This window comes from Spea bombifrons, chromosome 8 (genome assembly GCF_027358695.1).
Source record: "Spea bombifrons isolate aSpeBom1 chromosome 8, aSpeBom1.2.pri, whole genome shotgun sequence".
NCBI lineage: Eukaryota > Metazoa > Chordata > Amphibia > Anura > Pelobatidae > Spea > Spea bombifrons.
In genome coordinates, this window is record NC_071094.1 from 20362821 (window position 1) to 20382693 (window position 19873).

The 19873-nt window shown below is 42.4% G+C and overlaps 1 protein-coding gene and 1 long non-coding RNA gene across 2 annotated transcripts in view; one reads left to right on the top strand and one right to left on the bottom strand.

Annotated features, from left to right (window-relative positions):
* The window catches only part of FRMPD3 (FERM and PDZ domain containing 3), a 212831-nt gene that overhangs the window by 154438 nt on the left and 38520 nt on the right, over positions 1–19873 (bottom strand). The window contains 2 exon segments of the mRNA XM_053473702.1: positions 17035–17139; positions 17457–17502. Of these exon segments, the coding sequence (XP_053329677.1) occupies positions 17035–17139; positions 17457–17502 (151 nt within the window).
* The window catches only part of LOC128503581 (uncharacterized), a 232220-nt gene continuing 221936 nt past the window's right edge, over positions 9590–19873 (top strand). Inside the window, exon 1 of the long non-coding RNA XR_008355263.1 lies at positions 9590–9636. This is a non-coding gene — a long non-coding RNA (uncharacterized LOC128503581). The remainder of the gene's footprint in view (positions 9637–19873) is intronic.

The following is a 19873-nucleotide window of genomic DNA, read 5'->3' on the forward strand; positions in this document are numbered from 1 at the left end:
TACCCGATTCCACTCATTACCGAGTTATTCGATCGCTTAAAAGGGTCCAAGGTATTTACAAAGCTCGACCTGCGAGGGGCGTATAACTTAGTAAGGATAAAGGAGGGCCACGAATGGAAAACCGCGTTTAACACCAGGAGCGGGCATTATGAATACCTAGTTATGCCCTTCGGTCTCTGCAATGCCCCCGCGGTTTTCCAGGAATTCATAAACGATGTCCTAAGGGACATGCTCCAACAATGTGTGGTGGTATACCTAGATGATATTTTGATCCATTCCACCTCCATAGAAAGCCACCACGCTGATGTAGCCCGAGTCCTACAGAGGTTACGAGAGAATAATCTCTTTTGCAAATTGGAGAAGTGCGAGTTCCACCGCAAGCAAGTCACCTTTCTGGGGTACGTAATTTCAGAGGTTGGTTTCGCTATGGATCCTGAAAAACTCTCGTCTGTTCTCGAGTGGCCACGACCTGTAGGTCTCCGCTCCCTTCAACGGTTCCTCGGCTTCGCTAACTATTATAGGAAATTCATTCGGAATTTTTCCTCTATTGTTAAGCCTCTTACAGACATGACCAAAAAAGATGGCAATGCCTCTATTTGGTCCCCAGGGGCCATCAAAGCTTTTGAGTCATTGAAGGCCGCTTTTGCCGCAGCTCCTGTTTTGGTACACCCGAAACCCGAACTTCCATTCGTACTTGAGGTCGATGCGTCTGAGACAGGGGTAGGCGCCCTCCTGTCTCAACGTCCTACTCCTGAGAGCCAGTTGCACCCATGTGGGTACTTCTCCAAGAAGCTAGGTACTGCGGAATGCAACTATGAAATTGGTGACCGTGAGTTGCTTGCCATAATACTGGCTCTCAAAGAATGGAGGCATTTGCTTGAGGGAACTTCCGTACCAATCCTAATTCTCACAGATCATAAAAATCTCACCTACCTGTCCGAGGCTAAACGCTTAACTCCGAGGCAGGCCCGTTGGGCATTATTCTTATCCCGTTTTAATTATGTGGTCTCGTACCTGCCAGGGACCAAAAATGTCCGGGCCGATGCTCTCTCTAGACAGTTCTCGAAAGCTAAAGAGGAGTGTCCTCCTAGTCCGATTATTCCCCCGGACCGAGTACTGGCTACCATACGTACCAGCATAACATCTCCCCTCGGGGACAGAATACGGGCCGCTCAGGTAGACGCACCTGCTGAAACCCCCTCAGGGCGATGTTTTGTACCTGTCAACCTGCGTACCAAGTTACTTTCCACCTACCATAATCCTAAATCAGCAGGTCATCCCGGGAGGAACCAACTTCTCTGGTCGGTTTCCCGTCTCTTCTGGTGGCCAGGAATTAACAAAGATATTGTTGCCTTCGTAGCAGCCTGTCCTGTCTGCGCGCAGACTAAATCACCCCGTCACCTTCCAGTGGGCCTTCTCCAACCCATACCTACTGGCGAGAGGCCATGGTCTCACCTTGCCATGGATTTCATAGTCGACCTTCCGCTGTCTAACGGTAACACAGTTATCCTCATGGTTGTTGACCGGTTTTCTAAAATGATACACTGCATACCATTCAAAAAGCTCCCTTCCGCTAAGGAGTTGGCTACAGTTTTTATCAAGGAGATCTATCGGCTACATGGGGTTCCCAAAGTCATACTTTCTGACCGGGGTAGCCAGTTCGTCTCGAGATTTTGGAAGGCCTTCTGTGCGCAACTGGGTATCCAACTCTCCTTCTCCTCGGCCTACCACCCACAATCTAACGGGGCTGCGGAAAGGGCCAATCAGGGCTTGGAGCAATTCCTGCGGTGCTACATCTCGGACCACCAAAATAACTGGTCGGATCTGCTACCCTGGGCGGAATTTGCTCATAATAGCGCTGTCTCGGCCTCTACCCGGTTCTCCCCTTTCATGGTGAATTATGGGTATCAGCCCTCCATGATTCCTGATAATTTCACTTCCCAGGGGATTCCGGCACTGGAGGATCATCTCCAGCAGATCCGTTCCACATGGGTGCAGGTTCAGGAGGCACTTCAACGCTCACAACAGTGTCAGGAGCTCCAGGCTAATCGTAAACGCCTACCCGCGCCTTCCTATCAGGTCGGGGAGAGGGTCTGGTTATCCTCCAGAAATCTCCACCTCCGGGTGCCCTCCCAGAAACTGGCTCCCCGGTATGTGGGGCCTTTCCGTATCCTTCGACGGGTAAACCCTGTGGCCTATGCCCTGGATCTTCCTTCTAACATGCACATCCACAATGTGTTCCATGTTTCACTGTTGAAACCTCTGGTCTGTAATCGTTTTACTACAGTCACTCCTCGCCCCCGTTCGGTGACTGTAGACAACCATGAGGAGTTCGAGCTCCGTTCCATAGTCGACTCTCGTTGGTTCCGTGGGAAGCTCCAGTATTTGGTCCATTGGAAGGGGTACGGTCCCGAGGAGAGATCTTGGGTTCCAGCCTCAGATGTCCATGCTCCCGCTCTCCTTCGTGCCTTTCACTCGCGTTTTCCCCTCAAACCCGGCCCTGCTCCGCGGGGAGGGGGTCGTTGAGGAGGAGGTACTGTTATGGGCTAGCTGCTTTTCTGCTGCATTGCTGGAGGCTATACAGCCTGGCTGGGTTGCCATGGCTACACTCCTGTCACTCCTGTGACTCAGCCCATTGTCCAACCCACAGCCAGCCCCTTTTGGCTATTTAAGCAGCTAAACTTCACTTCCTCCTTGCCCTTGTGTTGTTTCCGGCTGCAAGTGCTATTGCTGTGTTCCTGAATTCCTGTGTATGACCTGGCTTTCTCTGACGTCCATCCCGGCTCCTGATTCCTGGCTTGTTCCTGACTTCGCTGATCTCTGTATTCCTGACCCCGGCTTGTCTGAGTACCCGTCTTGGTTCCTGACCCCGGCTTGTCTTTTGGTATATGCTTTTGGATCACGATTTGGCTTTGTTCACTATTGTCATTACAATAAAGGTGATTGCATTTTACATTTTGTGTCCGTCTGGTTCCTGGTCCCTAACAGATATGTAACAACAAAGTAAAAAAAAAATTTAAAAAAAGATCATATTTGATAAGTGCACCTCAAACAGAGTGTGTATATTTATGGATGAAGAGTGATAATTGACCTCCTATATCATATAAATATAAAATTATATCTAAACAATAATAAGGTGCTTCATCTAATCTGCAAGGGACTACAGTAATGAAATCATAATATATATAGCCTCTTACATCACACAGCTTTTTTGAGCATCAAAAAATCAATATGCCTAGTTACTCTGACCTTCTGGAATCCAGAATGATATTAATAAGCTTTTGGGTATTGTGCAGGGGCTGTCTTTTCGTAAGGATCATTATGCAACAGTCCAGGCAGATGTAGCTTATTTATTGGCCCACACTTTAGTGTTATAATTCAGTGGTGTCGGCAGGGGAGGCAGAGACATCATGCAGTGCCCCTCCGTGTGCCCCCCCAATTAAAACAGCGTCCTCTCCAAATATGCCTTATACACCCCCAGATATGCCATAGTGCCCTCATAGCACATTGACAGAATACTTAATAAATACAGGATTAATCTTCACTGCCCCAGGATTAAGATCCCCCTTAGTTTCCCCCCCTTTACCTCTAACTGCACCTTAAGTTAACTTTATTAAATTAATTAAATTAACCCTCAGTCCTCAGCATTAAATTAACCCTAAAGACCCCATCAACCACAAAAGCCCCTAAATTAACCCTAAAGACCACATTAACCATAACTGCCCCTTAATTAACCCCAACAACCCCATTGTGGAAGAATACAGCATGAACTCTATTCCATATTTTGTTCTCCTGTGCACTACCACTATTATCCGATAACACCGGTTTTGGCTGGAACTAGGTACAAGGTTCTTTGGGATACAACAAGTATCCATTGCCCACCCATTTGCTCTGTTATTTTTTAGATATGCTGCTTATAAGGACATACTGCTACTTTATGTAAAATGATTGGATTAGACTAGGGTGTTATTTCCGGTCATTGTGATAAGCATATAAATACAGCCTTAATGCGCCGTAATAAACAGAGTTCTTATTATACGTACACTCCTGTCTGTGTGTCTGATTTCTCTCAGGCCGCTCGATAAAGATATCTACATAATTTGGAACCCCAAGGTCTAGAAGTACTCGGAAATTCTCCGACAGTAGGTCCTGGGGAAGACCTGCCAAATCCATTGTCTTCCTAAAATTTTACCCAATAGGACAACCATTGGATCCATGCAACAGCAACTCATACCTACTCCATTTATTGATTTTTAAGATGTTTTCGACAAGAAGCAAGCTGATGTTCTTCCCCCTCACTGCCCTAATGACTGTCATATAGAAATATATCCTGGCATGATTCCTCCTAGGGGCAGGACTTACCCATTATCATTACCGGAATCACTTGCCTTGGAGGAGGTATATAAAGGATAACCTAAACAAGGCCTTTATCCGTAAATCCACATCTCCTGAGTGGGCCGTTTTTTTATTTGTATCTAAAAAAGATGGGGGTTTAAGGCCCTGTATAGATTGCCGTGGACTCAATAAAATGACTGTCAAAAATAAACATCCTCTGCCTCTCATCCCTGGACTCTTTGACTGCCTACGCAATTCTACTATATTTTCTAAACTAGATTTACAAGGTGCTTATAACCTGATATGAATCCATGAGGGGGGTGAGTGGAAAGCCGCCTTTAATACACGTATGGGTCACTATGAGTACACTGTCATACCATTTGGGTTGTGCAATGCCCCAGCAGTATTTCAAGAATTTATTGATGATATCGTCTGTGATATTGCTCTACAATTCGTGATTGTATACCTAGACGACATACTGATCCATTCTCCTGATCTAGAATCCCACCGTAAACTTGTACGCATTGTACTTCAACGCCTTCGTCAGAACCATCTTTATGCCAAACTTGAGAAATGTCTGAAGTTCCTCGTATTTCATTCTTAGGATACATTATTTCGGCAGATGGATTTGAGATGGACCCGGCCAAATTGACTGCTATCTCTGAGTGGCCTCAGCCTGGTGCTCTGAAACCTCCAACCATTTTTAGGCTTTGCCAATTACTATCGAAAATTCATTAAAGACTTTTCCAAAATAGTGGCTCCTCTTGGACCTCTATGACCAAGAAAAGAGCAGATTGTTCTCACTGGTCTGAAGAGGCTATACAGGCCTTACACAAGCTTAAAAGTATGTTTCATCAGCACCTGTGCTTGTCTATCCCGACATATCCAAACCTTTCATGATCGAGGTAGACGCCTCCGAGATCGGTGTTGGGGCAGTATTATCTCAAAGAAAGGACTTTCAGAGTAAACTGCATCCTTGCGCATATTTCTCTAAGAGGTTCACGCCTCCAGAGATCAACTATGACGTTGGCAACTGGGAACTCCTGGCTATAATTTTAGCACTTCAAGAATGGCAACATTTATTGGAGGGAGCCAGAAACCCTATTACAATTCTCACTGACCACAAAAACCTTGCGTATTTAAGTAAGGCTAAACGCCTGAATCGTCGTCGAGCCCGATGGTCCTTGTTCTTGTCCAGATTTAACTTTATTATATCCTATCGCCCGGGATCTAAAAATGTTAAAGCCGACGCCTCATCCAGGCAGTTCTTCAATAATACTAATGAAATGCTTGACCATGAACCTATCGTCTCTCCCTCTCGGATCGTCGCTACAGTCACTACTCGAGTATCTTCTCCGCTATTTCAACGAATTCTAAAGAACCAAGCTTGCATGCTTGTACACAGCAAATGGCCTACCGGTTCCTTGTTTGTTCTGCTCGTACCTCGGGTCACCCTTCTGCTCGCCGCACCAGAGACATTATTTCCAGACACTTTTGGTGGCCATACTTGGTGACTGATTGCGTCAACTTTGTGGCATCCTGTATTCCATGTGCTACTAGCAAAGCATCTCACACTCAGGGACTTCTTCATCCGCTCAAGATCCCCACTCGCCCATGGACTCCCCTGGCTATGGATTTCATAGTAGATCTACCTCCGTCAGATGGAGATACTGTCATCGATCGCTTTTTCCAAGATGGCACATTTTATTCCACTATCCAAATTACGTACCGCCTCGGAACTAGTTCCTATATTTATCCGTGAAATTGTACGTCTTCATGGCTTTCCACTTCAGATTGTGTCCGACCGAATAGTTCAATTTACGGCTCGCTTTTGGAAAGCATTTTGTTCTTCTATTGATATCTTATTAGCGTTCTCTTCAGCTTACCACCAACTAACGGTATCACCAAAAGAACTAACCTTTTTTCTGCACCTACGGCTATCATCCAAAGGACTTACCTGTTCATTCCCTGAGTTATCGGTGCCTGCTGTGGACTCTTATGTACAACAACTTTCTAGCCTGTGGAATAAGGTCCCAACAATCTAAAGTCTAAAACTGCTATATCAACGCCAAGCCAATCGTCATCGCCAAATGGCCATTTCTTATTCAAGAGGGGACAGACTGTGGCTATCTACACTACCGTGTACTGAATCCTGGCTTGTCTGATTAACTCCTCCGTGTACCGAATCCTGGCTTGTCTGATTAACTCCTCAATGTACCGAATCCTGGCTTGTCTGATTAACTCCTCCATGTACTGAATCCTGGCTTGATTTCTATACTCCATTTGGCAGATCCAGTGCTACCTCCACTGTCTACGCTACAGCCATCTACTCCTCAGAGACTGCCTATATTTATTGCCTATACCCTGCCTTCTGGCTGCTTATTATCTCTTCTGCCCTTGGTGTCCTTTTTGGGCCTTCCCAATCGGTATCAGGGTGAAGTTGCGGCTTTTTCGGAGTTTCGGGGTATAGGTACGTGACAATACTGAGGTTATACTGTCCCTGGCTGACGGAGAAGTGTTTTGATTATTGTGGTGCAATTGTTGCAGATTACACTGTCTCCGGCCGACACAAAGAAAAGTCCTCTGCAGGGGTGTGTGTTAAGACGTCGTCGTCATCGTCCTGTGTCAGAGACATAAACTGGTGCAATGGGAACCATGCTGAGTAGGTGCCGTGAGGGCAGTCCCATTGTAAAAAGCGCTATGAGGATAGCATGTGAAAGAGAGGGGAAGGGAGTCAGAAAAGGTGTTGAAAAAAATGTTGTTAAAACAAGACTGCAAACACTGCTAGTCTAGATCTTTTGATTTGGGAAAAGTTCAGAGTTGGCAGAGAGACCATGGTCTGGAATCAAAGACGAATGCTTGGCAGAGAGAGTCTGACGAAGTTCTGAGAAGCGAATGCAAGGAAGTTATGAGACGCGGCTGAGTCTTGTATGAATGTTTTGATCTGGTATCTGACGAATGATGGTCAACCGACAAAAATATATGAAGTAATATCAAGAATGATGTTTAAAACATTTTCTTTTTTTTGTGAAGGATTATTGGATGTGAGATGGGGAAATAGTAAGTGAAAGAAAGAAATTTAAAACAATGAGAATATTTTAATTGGTACGTCGAAAGTGAGGAAAAAATAAAAAGGCAGAAAAAGTCAGTATGGAGAAAAGAGGAAAGAAACAAAATTATGTTCTATAATGGTGATGAAATACATGCCGCATATGATGCAGGAGTCTATGTGAAAAGTAATAGAGAAAAATCAGTAAATGCCTCCTGTCACGGTCAGGACTACTTGCCAAGCCGTGACTGTGTGGAGGGCGTGGGCATGAAGGGGTTTAATAGCACAAGGCCTCTGGATTTACTAACTTCACCCCTTAACAAGGTATCAGTTACACCAAATTAACCCCCAAATCCTGCCTGTATCCTCCCAGGTAGTCTGCCACCACTCACGATTTTGATACCGGATTCGTGAGAAATCTGAATTTAGAACATTTATCTCTCTCTCTCTCTCTCTCTATATATATATATATATACCAACCCACCCCAGACATACAATATATATTTATCCTGTAGAACTTAATAACAATATGGTAACGTGTTATCCTCTCTTAGGGTTTGTGGATATCAATACTAGAGCCCAAAGACAGACTTGGATTATGAATATTTTAATAGCAAAAAGACAAAGATTACACAGTGCCACAATTACAAAAAACAAGACATACAAAATGAAAATAAAACAGCAAACAGTTCTTAAAAACAAAGGGACTTAAACAGGACCCTCACTCACGAGTTTCTCCAAAAAGTAGGCCTGTGGGAACTCCTTAAGTCCAGACGGTTTCTTATGATGTTGTTCCGATCAGAGTATATCATGGAGTTCTGCTTTGAGGTCGCTGCATTGTCCCAAAATCAGACTCTTTTGCAAGAAAACGCCCCTCTGACCACATGTCCAATTATATAACACCTTTTCCAAGAATTGGTTCCCATCTTTGATGTGCCAATAAGTTATGGTGGGGTAAAGGAAGCCCCTCCACTTAAAATAGGAATGGAATTCCTATAACTCAGGGTCCTTATCTGTTAGGCCATGAATCGCCACAGCGGTCCTTTAGGAACATGACACCTCTTGCCAGAACAGACACAGAGGGCATGCATAAAGAAACACATTAAATAAACCTCAAATTAACTCATTGAATGCTTAAACAAAGAAACTAACAACCTCTGCTGGGTTACCCTTCCATGCATCCACTACATTATATGAGTTAATCATGACACCTCCCTTGGATAGGAGACTCTAAATTGCAAAAATCAAGAATGTCAGGAAGGGAAAGGCGAAAGAAATAAAGAGTTCTTAATTTTTGTTTTAAATGTGCACAATGTTTAAGAATAGTTTTTGTTTTGTAGTTAATGTATTTGATTTTTGGAATGCTGTTAGGCGTTCTTCATGGTTGCTGCACCTGAAATCAGTACTAATTTTAATTCTGGTTTAACTATGGTATTTTGGTGCTATATTTTTAGTAATTATCAAATTTGAGAAGGAATCTCCACCTTTACAAGAATGCCTAATGTATATGTTCAAAGTGGAAATAAATATAGAGATATATGTCCAAAGGGGAATTGTTATTAAATTTAATATAATTGAGAATGACTGTGTTCTGTAAAATTTCGAACAATGTAAGGAGCACATGTAGAATAATTAAGAATTTAAATTAAAATGTTGGATTTTTGAATCTGAATTTTTATATATTAAAGAGTAGTAGATATATTGAATAATCTACAGCTGATGGTGGTTCTATCTAGGATTCTGAATTAATATAGTGTTCTCAACTAAAGAGCAAAGCGATTTACTTGCTTGCTCGTAATTTGATGTTTTTTTAGTGTGCTGGGGCACTGGAGTTTTGGTTTTGTAAGTGTTAAGTTCAGGGTCGGCCGAAGACTTAACGCCGCCTGGGGCGAAGTTTAAAATGCCGCCCCCCCCCGCCGACGTGGGGGGGGCGGCATTTTAAACTTTGACGACGCCATTATTTACCCCCGCCCCCCCCCCGGTGCTTACCTTTAAAGAGTCCTGCGGTGAGTCTCCCTGCTCTGCCACGGTGCCGGCTTGTAATGCTGAGCGCCGGAAATTGATGCCACTTCCGGCGCCCAGCATTACAAGCCGGCACCGAGACCGAACAGGGAGACTCGCCGCAGAGGAGAGAGAGAGAGGGGCGCTGAGGGGGTAAGCGAAAACCACTCGGCGCCCCTCTCTCTCTCCTCCGCTTCAAAACGAACAACAAAAAAAAACGCTTGGGGCGGCAAAGTGCCGCCCCTTCTAAAGTGCCGCCTGGGGCAATTGCCCCAGTCGACTCCATTGTAGGGCCGGCCCTGGTTAAGTTTGCCTGCACTGTGCGAGGAATAATAATGAGGGAGAGATTTTGCAGCTTCGTCCCCCGTAACCCCCCGCGTTAATATTTTAATTAGGTGTTTGTTAAGGTGGGGGGTATAGATATTTATATCTGTAGCTACAGTTTTGTTATTTTCCTGGGACATTGTAGTTCAGCAGGTGTCAACTATCTCACAGACGATTGTAAAATGGCAATCCAAAATATTCTGTTAGCCCGTAGTCTTAAACAAATACGAATGTTCCTAGGGCTAGTGTTATATTGCCGTCCTTGGATATGTTCCATCTCTGAATATATGCAACCATTGTATGATTGTTTGAAAACAGAACCGTTTATACTGACATCTGAAGCTGAAGATGCATTCTAAACCCTAAAATTGTTGGTGACTACGGCCCCCCCGTTGGGCCTCGCTGATTATGACAAACCATTTGCATTGTATTGCATGGAACAAAATGCTGTTGTTACACAGCGACACGGTGAGAAACCTAGATCAGTTGTGTTTTATTCTTGCCAACTGGATCCTGTGGCACAAGGTGCCCCTTCCTGTGTACGGGCTGTAGCGGCTGTTACAGTTCTCCTAGACAAGGCATCTGAAATAATTCTTGATTTCCCAGTTACTGTATTTATATTATATGATATTCACAATATATTCAATCAAGTGCAGCCAAAGCATCTCCATACTACCAGACATGGTACACACATGCAATGTGCCCTTCTCATGCCATCCATTGTAACTCTCAAAAGATGTCTTACGTTGAATCCAGCCATATTGTTTCTGTTAGATTCAAAAGGGGGAGTGATAGGGTGGAGGATGATAGTGGAGTGAGTGAAACACATGATTGTGTTGCAATTATGTCACAGAAAACCGCAGGTATTGACCACGTTACTGAAATACCGTTATCTTATCCATATCTTGAGTATTTTGTAGATGGATGTTGACTTCTACACCAGTTTTGCTGTCGATTCCTCACACAAAGTAGTTAAAGCAGAACCACTCGCTCCTCACTGCTCAGCACAGGAGGCAGAGATGAAAGCTCTCGTGAGGCGTGTCTATTGGCCGAGGGTAAGAGTGCTAATATCTATACTGATTCCAGGTATGCATTTGGCATTGCACATGATTTGGGACCAATTTGGCGGGCGAGATACTTTTTGACGTCCGCTGGAAGACCGATCAAGAATGCAAAAGCTGTTCAATATCTTATGATGATCCCAAAGGCATTAGGAATAATTAAAGTCAAGGCTCACGATAAAGCTGATGATCCAAGATCTCAAGGTAATGAGCGTGCGGATAAAGCGGCTAAAGTTGCTGCACGGAAACCATTACAAGCAGACGAGCTGCTGCTGGCCCAAATAAAGGAAGAAGTCGAGACACCAGTCACCCTAGATATCCTGAAAAGCCTACTAAAGCAAGTAGGTATGGAAGAACGGGACTCATGGGTGCTACAGAAGAAGATGGATTGTGGAAAAAGAACAACAAACTATGTTTGCCATGGTCATTATACCAAATGGTGGCACAGGTAACTCATGGAAGAACTCATTGTTCTAAGATGACTATGATCAATTTGGTCCAGAAGCTTTGGATTGCTCCTGGATTTACAGTTGCTGCTGCTAAGTTTACCCAGGGGTGCAAGATCTGTGCAAGGTATAATATGGGGTAAACTGTTAAGACACCCCAAAAGCATTTACCCAGGCCTTTATACCCATTTCAGCAATTGCAGATTGACTATATTCAGCTACCCAAATCTAGGGTATATGAATATGTCTTTTCAGGTTGGCCTGAAGCGTATCCGGTGGCAAAGGCAACAGCAAAGGCTTCGGCAAGTAAACTTCTGAAAGAACTGGTATGTAGATTTGGTCTACACAAAACGATTGAAAGTGATAGATGCATATATTTCACAGGAGAAGTAATGCAACATATTTTTTTCACAATTAGGGGTAGAACAGGCCTTTCATACCCCTCATCATCCCCAGAGTAGTGGGACGGTAGAGAGTTTAAAAAGAAAAATCAAGAATAAGATTTAGAAGGTGATGGCAGAGACAGGGAAAGCTTCAAATACTAAAGGTAAACATTCTGGCATTATTTTCTATCAGATATAGACTTGAGGTACCAAAAACCCCTGGGACTGAAGGGGTTAATGTATCATCTTTATTTATCTAATATGGTAGATACCAGACATTTATTATGTATTTGTCTTGAAGCTATACCAGCATCCCAACAGACTTTGTTCTACTATTTCACAAATACCGTATTTGCTCGATTATAACACAAGGTTTTTTTCAGAGCAAATGCTCTGAAAAAGACCTCTGGTCTTATAATCGGGGTCGTCTTATAATCAGACCTCAAATAGGTCTGATTATGAGACTACAATTCCCAAATAATGCCCCAGCGGGGACAAGGGTAAGTTACAACTAAAAACAAACCAATCCCGTTCCCGGGATCAAAAATACCCTTATTACCCCACCCTAAAACATAACTTTTATTTATATGTATGTTAAAAGGTGTAACCAAAAAAAGATTTTTAAAAAACACCAGTGTCACCAGTCCTACCATGAAAGGTATACGTCACTGTAACATAAGGGCATATGCTCACAGCTGTGTAACATTAATAATATTAGATCATATATAATGGCCATTAGCCCAGACCACTGATGAAGCTCTGAGGAGCGAAACATGTCAGGGGGGCTATTCGTCTGAGTTTTTAATAAGCCTGTGTCACTGGTCAGAATTCAATTATTTCTGTTGTTAGGACTGCAGCCATCAACAATATATATTATCTAATATTATTAGTGTTACACAGCTGTGGGCATATACCCTTATGTTACAGTGACGTATACCTTTCATGGTAGGACACTGGTGTTTTTTAAAAACCTGTATCTAACGAATATCTACCAAAATCCATTGAAAAATTTCCAAATTTCAGTTTAGGGGGGCCAGCCCGTATGTATTCCAATCCCCCGCACACAAAATAGGATTGTGACTACCGCCTCCTGCGTGATAGATCTAACGAAAAAAACAGTTGATCTTACCGGATCTAACGAGTATCTACCAAAATCCATAAAAAAAAATTCAACATTTCAGTTGAGGTGGGGCCAGCCCGTATGTATACCCATCCCCCCCGCACACAAAATAGGATTGTGACTACCGCCTCCTGCGTGATAGATCGAACGAAAAAAACAGTTGATCTAACCGGATCTAACGAATACCTAACAAAATCCATAAAAAAAAATCAAAATTTCAGTTAAGGGGGGGACCAACTCGTATGTATCTCAGTAATTAGACTAGATCTAACAAAATTTTTGTCTGATCAAACCTGATCTAACGTAGAGCTATCATAATCAGTAACATTTTGTTGAAGTTTTTGTTGAGGGGGGCTGGCTACGGGTTAGCCCCATGAAAAAGATTGTTAATATTGCCAATTTTAGAGTAGATCTAACAAAAAAAACAGTTGATCAAACCTGATCTAACAAAGATCTAACAAATGCAATGATCTTTTGTAAAAATTCTTAATATGGGGGGCTAACCCAGGGGAGGTCCCATTTGCTCTGTTATGCTGCTTTTTACATAAAGGGCATACTGCTACTTTATGTAAAATGATTGGATTATAATAGGATGTTATTTCCGGTCTTTGTGATAAGCATTTAAATACAGCCATAATGCGCCGTAATAAACAGAGATCTTATTATACGTACACTCCTGTCTGTGTGTCTGATTTCTCTCGGAAATTCTCCGACACCATTAACCATAACTGCCCCAAAATTAACCCTAAAGACCCCATGAACCATAACTGCCCTTAAATTAACCCTAAAGACACCATTCAACTAATCGATAATGAAATTCGTTGGCAACAATTTTCATTATCGATTATTATCACCCAATATGATTAAAAAAATGGTATCTGTGGAAAGCCCTTCTTGTCATGGAAAAAACAATACTATATAACTTGTGTGAGTACACTAAATGGGTGAGAAGAAAATTACAGCTAAACAGGAGCACCGCAAAAGTGTTAAAAAAGCCTCGGTCCCAAATAGTACAAAAAAAAAAAACAGCCTGGTCCTTAAGGTCTTTACTTCAAAAAGGTATATTATGTAGTTCAAAATGCATGTCCAACGCGTATATATATATATATATATATATATATATATTGACATCACTGGCATTAATAACATGTTCAAGAGGTCCTCTAACCATACTGCACTGATAACAAATAGATTAAATAGATTTTTAAACAAATACAAACATTTAAAAAATATATAAAACAAATAATAATAAAAAAAACTTACATCCCATTGTCCTAACACAACATCTTAAACGTATAACCCTCCTGCCCCCATTCACAACCCCCAAACCCGTTAAGCCATAAGCATAAAAAAATACTACCCTATAGCGTACTATATGTAAGGGATGGATATGGCCCTCTAGAAAGAAAAAAACCTAAGGATGAGGGGTATTTCCGTAACCAGGGGATGCAGCTAAACAGTTTTGTCTGGGTTTCTCTGCCGTAACACATACCATGTGCAAAAAAAATCTAAGCAACACAGAAGTGTTGGTGAAAAAAGCACAGGAAATACTTTCTGCGGGCACCTTTAACAGTGATTGGTGGCCAAATAGCTGCATGAAGAGTGCCCACATACCCCTGATACGATAGTCTAAGTTGTCTGCTTTACAGAAATATATACTTGTGTGGGTATTTTTGGTTTAGTTGCAATCCCATCATCATATCGTAAAAATTATACGAATAATGTACACCTTATAGTATGTTCCCTATAAGTGCTGGGAAAGTATAGAAATTATATATAAATGAGGTATTTCTGAAATCAGGACACCTGAATTGATAAACTTGGAGGGGATTTTCCATCACTTTACCTTTTGTGAGGATTCAGAAAATGTCTAATTTTCGCTAGTTTTTACTAAATTTCTCATCCTACATTTTCAGCTAATTATTTAGCTATGGTATTAAAAGAAAGCCCTCTCTCTCCTTGAAAAAAAAATATAGTTTACATGGGCACACTATTCGCAGGAAAGGGGAATAATCGCTGAACCGACATACCGCAAAAATGGCAAAATCGCTCCTGGCCTTGAGGTACCAAAAAGCCCTGGGACTGAAGGGGTTAAAGAAAACATGAGTGAGCAGGCAAAACTTTTATTTTAATTAATACGGGATTCATATTCAAATGTAGGTTATAGGCACAATCATAAAACAAAACACGGCAACAAAGAAAAAAAATAAATTACCCCTGTTAAAACATTTGCATACCCTTAGTTCTTAATACTGTGTATTGCCCCTTTTAGCATTAATGACAGTGTGCAGTCTTTTGTAATGGTTGTCTATGAGGCCCTCAAATTTTTGGTGTCTTGCATGGATCACACATTTGAGATCTCCCCAGAGTGGCTCAATAATATTAAGGTCAGTAGATAATGAGGAAACTATTTAATACCTCATTTTGCATGCAAAACATAAACTTAGTGACATCTCACCGCCACTCTACAATCTACTCCTTAAGGTTATACAGTGGGGCAAAGAAGTATTTAGTCACCAATTGTGCAAGTTCTCCCACTTACAAAGATGAGAGAGGCCTGTAATTTTCACCATAGGTACACTTCAACTATGAGAGACAGAATGAGACAACAAAGTCCATAAATCACATTGTCTGATTTTTAAAGAATTTATTTGCAAATTATGGTGGAAAATAAGTATTTGGTCAATAACAAAAGTTCATATCAATACTTTGTTATATACCCTTTGTTAGCAATGACAGAGGTCAAATGTTTTCTGTAAGTCTTCACAAGGTTTTCACACACTGTTACTGGTATTTTGGACCATTCCTCCATGCAGATCTCCTCTAGAGCAGTGATGTTTTGGGGCTGTCGCTGGGCAACACGGACTTTCAACTCCCTCCAAAGGTTTTCTATGGGGTTGAGATCTGGAGACTGGCTAGGCCACTCCAGGACCTTGAAATGCTTCTTACGAAGCCACTCCTTCGTTGCCCGGGCGGTGTGTTTGGGATCACTGTCATGCTGAAAGACCCAGCCACGTTTCATCTTCAATGCCCTTGCTGATGGAAGGAGGTTTTCACTCAAAATCTCACGATACATGGCCCCATTCATTCTTTCCTTTACACGGATCAGTCATCCTGGTCCCTTTGCAGAAAAACAGCCCCAAAGCATGATGTTTCCATCCCCATGCTTCACCGTAGGTATGGTGTTCTTTGGTTGCAACTCAGCATTCTTTCTCCTCCAAACATGGCGAGTTGAGTTTCTACCAAAAAGTTCTACCTTGGTTTCATCGGACCATATGACATTCGCCCAATCCTCTTCTGGATCATCCAAATGCTCTCTAGCAAACTTCATACGGGCTCGGACATGTACTGGCTTTAGCAGGGGGACACGTCTGGCACTGACGGCATAGTGTGTTACTGATGGTAGCCTTTGTTACTTTGGTCCCAGCTCTCTGCAGGTCATTCACTAGGTCCCCCCGTGTGGTTCTGGGATTTTTGCTCACCGTTCTTGTGATCATTTTGACACCACGGGGTGAGATTTTGCGTGAAGCCCCAGATCGAGGGAGATTATCAGTGGTCCTGTATGTCTTCCATTTTCGAATAATTGCTCCCACGGTTGATTTCTTCACCCCAACCTGCTTGCCTATTGCAGATTCAGTCTTCCCAGCCTGGTGCAGGTCTAAAATTTTGTTTCTGGTGTCCTTCGACAGCTCTTTGGTCTTGGCCATAGTGGGGTTTGGAGTGTGACTGTTTGAGGTTGTGGACAGGTGTCTTTTATACTGATAACATGTTCAAACAGGTGCCATTGATACAGGTAACGTGTGGAGGACAGAGGAGACTCTTAAAGAAGATGTTACAGGTCTGTGAGAGCCAGATATCTTGCTTGTTTGTAGGTGACCAAATACTTATTTTACCGAGGAATTTACCAATGAATTCATCAGAAATCCTACAATGTGATTTCCTGTATTCTTTCCCCCCATTCTGTCTCTCATAGTTGAAGTGTACCTATGGTGAAAATTACAGGCCTCTCTCATCTTTTTAAGTGGGAGAACTTGCACAATCGGTGGCTGACTAAATACTTTTTTGCCCCACTGTATATCCCCAACATTTCTGCTTTTCAAATTGGGACACCTTTGTTGAGGGATGTGGCAAGAATGAAATTCAGCAAAGTTGAGACTCACAGGGGTGCATAAACAGTTCTATTTGACAACTACATCATCTAGAGTGTTTTGGTTACATTAAAAAGGTGTTTATCTGTATTCACATACCATTTTAAAAGTTTGATGTAGCAGTGAATATCTGTAAAATAAGCAAATGCTTTTAAAATAATACTCACTGCTTCTGTCTCTCCAACAGACACCAGTTCGGAGAAACGGACCCTGCCCGGGTTACAGCGTAGTTTCTCTTTCTTGGCCGCAGTGATGAATGCTGACTTTGGAGACTAACATAGAAAAAATGTTGAATCAATGGTGTGCAAGCATGAATTAAAGAAAAATAATATTTCAAATTAGATTAATTGAAGAAAGGTACAAAGTAGAAATTAAACATAATTGGACGAGGATTCGGGATAGTGAGGATATTTAAAAAAAAGCTAGAGCAGAAAGGCTGTTAAATAGATGTAATGAGGAAAAGGGGATGGCAAACTTACATAAGTAGATAAGAAAATATACCATTTACAGCAATCAGAAGAGAGGTAGGAAAATAAATATCTCAAGACAATGTGTGCAACTGCTTTTAATTGCTCATATTGGTACTTGCCTGATGTGGATGAACCACTGTCAGAGTGATGGAATCTTTTGCATTCCTGTAGCACAGAAAAAAATAGGAATTTCTATTAAATAAAATGTCACTTTTCCCAAATTTTACATTTGGTACACTAAATAATTGACATCACACACGTTATCTATTGGTTCATTGTGCTTTTTCCCCCGCCCTTGTTCTTATTTAAACCTCCTGTCTCATTACTGCAGTGCCTGTTCAAAGAGTCACTTGCGTGTAGCTCTGGGTTATAGCTCATTTGTTTGTTCCTGATTGATTTACGTGTACCTGACCTTGGCTTTGTTCCCTGACTTTGATCCTGTGCTGCCTGCCCCGACCTTGGCTTTGTTTACCAACTTTGATCCTGTGCTGCCTGCCCTGACCGTGGAATATCCTGATTGCGTTCTCTCTGCCTCTGACCCTGTACCATCTATTTGCCTTGGACTTTCTGCCTATACTTTCTGCCTATTGATTAGTTCAGACAGACTTAGCAACATTTGGTGTGATGTGAAAAGTTGTAACTTCAGGATAGGATTTCTTTTTAGAATCTAAAAATGTTTCTCTGGCCCGTTTAAATTGAATACCAACAAAAGTAGTACATTGACTGAAGCATCAAATTACAAACTTTTAAAAGGAATGACTAAATTAATTATGGTGTTTAAAGTTCCCATTTAAATTACATAACACTTAAAATGCTCATTCTTTGTGCTCTTTGCTCTGTGGTCCTGTAATGCCCTTGTTACAGAGGCATTTAGCTCCTAGGCGACTAGAGCCCTTTTGCCATCTTTATAATATCTTTGTTCAATTGCGATTCTTCATGTCTATTTTTAATGTACCCACACACATTTATATATATATATATATATAGTATTTTTCTCAGGAAAAATAGGGCTTTCTTTTTATTCTGTTTTTACAACTATAGCACAACATACACTCACTGGCCAGTTTATTAGGTACACCTGTTGCTTGTTAACACAAATGGCAGCACATGCTTACATGGCAGCAACTCAATGCATTTAGGCATGCAGACGTGGTCAAGACAACTTGCTGAAGTTCAAACCGAGCATCAGAATGGATAAGAAAGTGGATTTAAATGACTTTGAACATAGCATGATTGTTGGTGCCAGACGGGCTGGTCTGAGGATTTCAGAAACTGGTGATCTACTGGGATATTCACGCACAACTATCTCTAGTGCTTACAGAGAATGGTCTGAAAAAGAGAAAAATATCCATTGAGTGGCAGTTGTGTGGACGAATATGCCTTGTTGATTTCAGAGGTCACAGGAGAATGGGCAGACTGGTTCGTGATGACAGAAAGGCAACAGTAACTCAACAGTAACCAAGGTATGCAGAATACCATCTCTGAACACACAACATGTCGAACCTTGAAGCAGATGGGCTACAGCAGCAGAAGACCACAATAGGTGCCACTCCTGTCAGCTAAGAACAGGAAACTGAGGCTACAATTCGCATAGGCTCACCAAAATTGGAGAGTGGTGGACAATGGAAGACTGGAAGAATGTCTCCTGGTCTGATGAATCTTGATTCCAGCTGCGACATTCGGACGTTTTGTTGGCACACTTTGGGCCCCTTAGTACCAATTCATCATCATTTAAACGTGATAATCTACCTGGGTATTGTTGGTGACCATGCCCATCCCTTTATGACAAGAGTGTACCCATCTTTTGATGGCTACTTCCAGCAGGATACTGCACGATGTCACAAAGCTCACATTATCTCATAATGGTTTCTCGAACGTGACTGTGACGGAAGCCTCCATCACTGGGACCACTGGAGAGGCCTGACTGCCAGCCTCCTCCCTATTGACTATGGGCCCTGGGTTTGTAAAGGCTTCTGTGGCTACCCCCAGCAGTATCATCTCATCACTGGCTGAGGGGATTATCTCCGGCAGACAGCCAGGATCTGCCACCAGGGAGTGATCACCATTCTTTCAGTTTAATGTTGTATAAATCAGCCTTCCCCCCCCCATTACTGCCCCTGTTGTCTCTGGGAGGCAGATTAAGGGGCCGATTTGTGTCCCAATATCTTGTTTTATGTAAATGTGTCAGTTTTGCTGGATATATCCAGCTCTGTGTGTCCAAAATAAATCAGTCTTCGTTTGGTTTTACCCTACACTGAGTCTCGGCTAGTGACTGGGGAACCGGGGAAAGTGTGGTGTCCCAGGCTAAGGGAGCACAAGACAGCGGAGGTAGTCGGTCGGACTAGCCAGCTCCGTGACAGTGACAATGACTTCACTGTACTCCAATGGCCTCCACAGTCACCAGATCTCAATCCAATAGAGCACCTTTGGGATGTGGTGGAACGGGAGATTCGCATCATGAATGTCCAGCCGACAAATCTGCAGGAACTGCGTGATGCCATCATGTCCATATGGACCAAATGTCACGTCTACCATA